General features: G+C 49.8%; 1 protein-coding gene across 1 annotated transcript; it reads left to right on the top strand.

Annotated features, from left to right (window-relative positions):
- The first annotated feature begins 1,650 nt into the window (after positions 1 to 1,650).
- On the top strand, positions 1,651 to 2,421 carry LOC149374075 (uncharacterized). Its single transcript, XM_089594977.1, has one exon. It carries the CDS (start codon positions 1,651 to 1,653, stop codon positions 2,419 to 2,421), a length of 771 nt encoding a protein of 256 aa, XP_089451103.1.
- Positions 2,422 to 6,984: the final 4,563 nt, after the last annotated feature.

The following is a 6,984-nucleotide window of genomic DNA, read 5'->3' as shown; positions in this document are numbered from 1 at the left end:
ATTTTACATGGTTCTTACTTTCCGAAAATATTTTTATATTCCAGAAATATTTAAAATGAATATGATACCCATTTTACAGAAAATTTAATTTACGATCAAAAAAATTATGCGTTTTTGCACATAATCCAAAGGACCCTGCAGCATTTCAATGGACTTTTTATTTCCAGTGAAATTGGCTGAAATTAATATATAATGTAGATTATGATCATCCAAACAAAAGTTTCCACAGGCACTAGTACCAAATACCAACAGTTTTTACGTAAATAATTATTTAAGTCGCTTATTCTGCAAAGTTTCGTTTGACAGACGACGCAATACATTCAATGGATGTAGCTCGTTAAATGTATAAAGACATGATCGGAAAGAGTTACGTCAAATGGATCTACCATTCTTGACTATCAATAAGCACAATACAAGATTATTCCAGCTCAATCAATAGTAGAGTAGCTCATTTGCATTATTGCATGTCTTATATGAAAAATCAATAACCTCTAACAGAAGCAAGCTCTTATCGTATAATGAACCGATAAAAAAAGTGGTTTCATTGTTATTCACTACAAATGCTAGCCAAAAGTTCTCAACCAGGTTCATTATTATGAGTCGTTAGAAATTTGCTTATATACATAGATAAGCTGACCCTATAATTGAACATCTTATTATTACAGGTAAAGTCTATTTTGTAAGTTATCATAATTGGATCAATAGTTTACTGATAATGAATAGTTTCCTCATTTCATAAAATATTTATTTTATTTGCACTATTGCTTACAGATACAGCTTAGATCTCGACTCCACTATCACTTCTTCGTTGGGTTTCCAAAACCAACTACTTGTAGATCCTACGTCATCCTGAACCTCTTCTTGTGGCAAGAATTACTTATTCCCAGACATGAGAGCAACTTTTCTTTTAAAAAATAATAAAAACATGTTAATATAAGCAATTATAAAGACCTTGTTAAGGTTCGTTGGTGTCTAATTTGAAGTGATGTAATAAAAAATCATTTCATGAAAATTTATGTTGAATCCTGAAACCCATTAAACTATTCTAATTCATATACGTTGTAAATAATTCAATTTTATTTTATTAACTGTTGTAAGAGATATTGTGTAAGCATGTTAATTGTTGCATAAAGCAGCTCAATTAGATTACGCCTAATATTAGCTATATTTGGCCTGTAAGTCAAAGGGAAAATACCTTATTTGCCAGACATTAGGCCAAACACTCGACCAGACTTCAAGTCAGACATTTAGCTAGACACGTACCATTAATTTGTCACTTTTATATTATAATTTATCAAACCAAGGTTATGTAGTGCTGTGGGGACCTTCCGTCCCTCGCTCCGACACAGTCGGCATATATATATATCTACATGCACGCTCGCCCTACGTGGCGACTAACGTCTATATGCGCGCTCACCCATGAGCCTACCCCGCCCTCCGTACGGCGGTAGTAAGTCCTGGGCTGTTGTACCTAACGCGTCTCACATGTAATAAAGTATATACATAACAGTTACCTGCTGGCCGAAGAGAAGAGGTTCGAGAGGCCCGAATTCGGCGGCCGCGCTTTCGTTCGGCGCAACTTCCGGCGGCAATTACAACAATCCGGCGACGCAGTGGGACCGGGGGCAGTTTGTGCCAACAGGCTTTCCAATGGGCTCAACACAACACACGACAGCCGCACACAACACTGCTCTCGCCGATCTGCACCAGCCGCCTTTCTGGACCACGAAGCCGGAGCTCTGGTTCGCACCGCTGGAGGCAAAGTTTGTTCGCGCGGGAGTCCGTGACAAGTTCGTGCGCTTCAAGCACCTAATGAAATACCTGTCAGAGGACCTCATCACCGTGGAGATCGAAAACATCATCAGCACAGCCGCACAGGAATGTCTGTATGGAAGCGTCAAGCACTTTTTGCTTAAGGCTTTTACAGAGAGCAGCGAACAAAAGGTCCGGAGGCTCATCTCAGGCCTGCAGTATGGCGAGGGGCCACCTTCACAGTTACTTGCCCAGATGCAGCGGCTGGTGGGCAACCTCGGCGGTCCGGCTTTCCTCCACCAAGTTTGGCTCGACCGGCTGCCAATGGATATCCGGGTCGCCCTGGCTGCGTCTGAGGATCAGATCGACGGCAAATTGGCGGCACTCGCCGATCGTATCTGGGGGATACAGTCCACCCACCAGGGGCAGATTTTCGTGCTGTCTTCGGCGGTGCCAAGCGACGACACGCTCGATGACCTCAAGAAGAAGCTCGAGGAGCTGGCCGCTTGTGTGAGGAGGCTGTCGCAGCGACAACCACGCGGCAGATCCCGCAGCCGCGGCGCCGCCCGACGTCGCCGGGACAAGCCTAATAACGATGGGCCCAATTCCTCTCCAACCGGCGACCTGTGCTGGTATCACCAGGAGTTCGCCGAGAAGGCCCGCCACTGAATGGCGCCGTGCTCCTGGAAAAAAAACTGAGCACATTGCCTGAGGACTCGACGACCTCGGGTAATGCTGTTAACGCTCTGTATCGTCGTCTTTTCGTGCATGACAACAAAAGCTACTTGTCTTTTCTGCTCGATACGGGCGCGGAAGTATCGCTTATCCCGCGCACTCCAGGGAGCAGCGAGGAGCCCGCCACGCTGAAACTTCATGCGGCCAACGGAACCCCCATATCAACATATGGCTCGAAGCAGCTCACCATCGATATCGGGATGCGGAGCCTTTTTACGTGGCGGTTCGTGGTGGCGGACGTCCCCAACGGCATCCTCGGCGTCGACTTTCTAACGCAGCACGCCATTTCTATCGACCCGTCGTCTTCGTCACTTACGCACAACGTCACGGGGGACCGCTGCGAGACAGGTACGGACGCCGCGCCGCTGTTCAGCATCGTGCTTCCAAACACCGTGGCCAGGCTGCTGGACGCATTTCCGCAGATCACGGGAAAGGCACCCCTGCAGCCGTCCCAGGGCTCAACCACATACCACCACATCGTCACCACGGGCCCTCCAGTTGCACATCCAGCCAGACGGCTCGCGCCCAACCGACTGAAGGAGGCTCGGCGCATCTTCAACGAGCTGATCGCCCAGGGCGTATGTCGCCCCAGCTCAAGCCCTTGGGCCAGTCCGCTGCTCCTGCGGCCGAAGAAGGACGGTTCCCTTCGCCCATGTGCTGACTACCGACGCCTCAACGCACGGACCGTGCCGGACAAGCACCCGATCTCACGGCTTGAGGATTACTCGGCCAACCTTCACGGAAAAACCATCTTCTCCAAGATCGATCTGCTGAAGGCTTTCAACCAAATTCCAATAGCCGAAGCGGTTGTACCTAAGACAGCCATCATAATGCCTTTTGGGCTGTTCGAATTCACGGTCATGATGTTTGGATTCAAGAACGCCGCCCAGACGTTCCAGCGTAAAATTAACGACGTCCTACGTGGGCTGAACGCATTCCGTTACATCGACGACATCCTTATCGCATCTGTGGATTTCGACCAGCACATGAAAGATCTGCAGAAGGTTTTTCAACGTCTCAAGGAGCACGGCCTGTGCGTGAACTTGGAGAAGTGCATCTTCGACACGGAAAAGGTCACATTCCTGGGATATGAGGTTTCTGCCCAGGGTTCAAGACCCCTACCCGATAAAGTGCAAGCCGTACTGGAGTTCGCACAGCCCACAACGCTCTTCAGCCTGTGGCGTTTCATCGGCATGGTCAACGCCTACCGGCGCTGCCTCAAGGACGCCGCAGTCCACCTCGGCCCGCTGCATGCGCTCTTCAAGGGCGCTAAAAAGAAGGACATGCGGCCAGTACAATGGGATGATGCCTCTTCCGCGGCGTTTCAGGCGTGCAGATCGTGCCTGGCAAACGCAGCCATGCTGGCCAACCCCCGCCCTTACGCGCAGCTTCGTATCTCCGCAGATGCCTCCGACACCAAGATGGGGGCCGTACTGGAGCAGCTCGACGAGAGCTGGCAACCTCTTGGTTTCTTCGCGAAGCCATTCTCCGTGACCAAGCAACGCTATTCGGCATACGACCGGGAACTAACCGCTCTTTTCACAGCAGTCAAGCATTTCCGGGAAATGGTGGAGGGATATCCGCTGATCTTGCGCACGGACCATAAACCGCTCACCCACGCCTTCAACCAGAACACGGGGAACGCAGTGCCGCGACAACTACGCCAACTCAACTACATCGCGCAATGCTCGACCAATATCGAGCACGTCGGTGGCACGGAGAACGTCGTGATAGACACGCTCTCACGCGTCGACGCCTTGCACATCCCTACCATCATTGACTTTGAGCAACTAGCGGTAGAGCAGGAGACGGACCAGGAGCTCAAACACCTGCTCGTTAGCTCATCAACAGCAATCAGGCTTCGCAAACTCACCCTCGGTTCCTGTGAGAGAGACATCTACTGCGACGTCTCGCAACATGACATTCGCCCGTACGTTCCGCCTAGATTCAGAAGGCCCGTTTACGAGGCAATTCACAATCTCTCACACCCATCTGGCCGAGCTTCAGTCAAAATGGTATGACTGCGCTACGTTTGGCCGTCGATGTCCAAGGACATCACCCGCTGGGCCCAATCGTGCGAGCAATGCCAACGTTCGAAAGTCAGCAGGCACGTGCATCTGCAGCCCAAGGCCTTCCTGGACCCTGATCAGCGATTCGATCACGTCCACATCAACCTCGTGGGCCCGCTACCAGTATGCCAGGGTTTCTCATACCTGCTGACCATGGTGGACCGTTTCTCACGCTGGCCGGAGGCCATCCCGCTGACCAACATCACAGCCGCCAACGTGGCACTGAACTTTTATCGGCATTGGATTGCTCGCTACGGCTTTTCGAAGCGGGTGACAACCGATCGCGGAAGCCAGTTCGAGTCCGAGCTCTTCGCTGCGCTCACAAGGTTGCTGGGGGGCCAGCGCATCCGCACTACGGCATATCGCCCGGCTGCCAACGGCCTCGTCGAAAGGTGGCACCGTTCTCTAAAGACGGCCTTGCGTTGCCACGAAGCAAAGGACTGGCTGGACAAGCTCCCTACGGTACTGCTAGGTTTTCGATCAGTTTACAAACACGACCTTGAGGCATCCCCTGCCAAGTACCTCAATGGCACGACCTTACGCCTATCAGGCGAGTTTTTTTACCGAGGAGGATCCACCAATCGACAGAAACTTCTTCCTGGAGCTGTTCAGAGCTCATATGCGACAATTGAAGCCATCACCGGCATCGCACCACTGTAAACAAAGCTCATTTGTCTACAAGACGCTCTACACTTCATCGCACGTCTACGTGAAGTGCAACGCAAAAAAGAACTCGCTCGACCAAGCTTACAGTGGCCCACACGAGGTCATTGAATGAATCGACGACCAGGTATTTAAGGTAAAAGTGAACGCCAGAGTCGTTACGATCAACGTGGAGAACCTCAAGCCAGCCCACTTGCTACGCGAGGAACTACCAGAGGATTCCATGAAAGCGCCAACTTCAGGAACACCCCAGCAGCAAAGTGCTGGCGCCTCGACGCCCTCGGACCCTTCGGCGACTTCAACACCGTCAATCACCCAGGTCACACCAGGCATAAAACAACCGGCTGCCACAGCACCACCTTGCCGAACATCTGCAAGCGCCGTGCCATCAACACCGTCAATTTCTCGCGTGCCGAACGCATGTGCAAGCGCACGACCCCCACGTGTCGTTCGAGTGGCTCCGGCTCAGCCAGTGGTAGCTGCACCACCCAATCTCGCCGGTACACCAGCGCAGCTCAGGACGTACTCACGAACAACCGCGCGACCCCCATGCGCCGTCCTGGCGGCCCCAGCTCGGCCAACAACAGCCGCGCTCTCCTCACCCACGAGCCCGCCCGCTCTGGCCGGACCCAGCTCACGCACGGACGCATGGCCCCCACGTGTGGTCCCAGCGACCTCGGCACAACCAACATACGCTGCATGCCTACGGAATGCTCCTTCAAGAGCACTCACAGCAGCTGCGAAACCCCGACAACCGACAACTCAAGCGCCCGCGCTACGAGGCGTGCTGAAGCGCACGAAGTTGGTGCCCGCAATCCTCCGACGATCTAAGAAGAAAACGGTAGTGTTCAAAACTCAGCTAGTCAATAAGTAATGTGATATTAGTGTATATGTTCGTGCCGTCTACTAGTGCTTCGTTATAGTTACACAAATTGCGCCTTAGTCACATTTATTCTTACCATGTTTTATGATATTTATCTCGTTGACATTTTTTAACGAATGAAATGACTGTAAACGCGTATTTATCTGTTTACAGGTTTTTATACATAAATGACACAGCCATCACGTAGGCTCTATTTTACATGCAAAATCATGAACTGACAGCTACACTCCACCAACTGTTGTACCTAACGCGTCTCATATGTAATAAAGTATATACATAACAGTTACCTGTTGGAGTTAACCTTCTTTACCCGAGCACACTAAGAGCCATAGGCTCGTGACCCCATAGTGCCAATAACCCACTCAGTCCTGTTTTCAAACAGTGATGAGGGGGATACTACTTTTTGACTAGGTTTTGGGCTCAAAATGTGTGCACGAATTGCAGATTTAAATGTAAGATTTTTGTTGCAATATAAGAGAAGAACGATAGACAAAATGCCCAAGAATTTTACCTGTACCCACAGCTAGAATACATAAAGTCAGTGTTCGCATAGTGAGGACCAATGGGTGATATAATTCAAAGGCAGCACTGGATGAAGACAACCTTGAACTCTGGCTTTCATTATTGAAGGAGAAAAAGCGTCAATAAACACACAAAAGCGAACTATTTTATTCACGTTTTGACTATGTACGAGAACCCATATGCACATGTGCATACTTATGTAACCTACTCAGATTATTCGCGTACGAGGTAAAAATTCGTCTTAAATGTACAATACACCACTTTCAGTGCATAAGAACTTATTTAAATTAGCAGGGAAAGATTTTTTTGGCTACAATAAATAATTGTATCATCATAATGTACAATGTCATTATATTCGTA

Source organism: Copidosoma floridanum, unplaced genomic scaffold, assembly GCF_036245765.1.
Source record: "Copidosoma floridanum isolate Cflo_tuat_1 unplaced genomic scaffold, Cflo_Japanese_pri ptg000022l, whole genome shotgun sequence".
Lineage (NCBI taxonomy): Eukaryota > Metazoa > Arthropoda > Insecta > Hymenoptera > Encyrtidae > Copidosoma > Copidosoma floridanum.
This window is presented reverse-complemented; position numbering and strand designations above follow the sequence as displayed.

Excerpts from the sequence above, each read along its gene's own strand:
- LOC149374075 (XM_089594977.1), top strand. The coding sequence starts at position 1,651 with ATGGGCTCAACACAACACACGACAGCCGCACACAACACTGCTCTCGCC.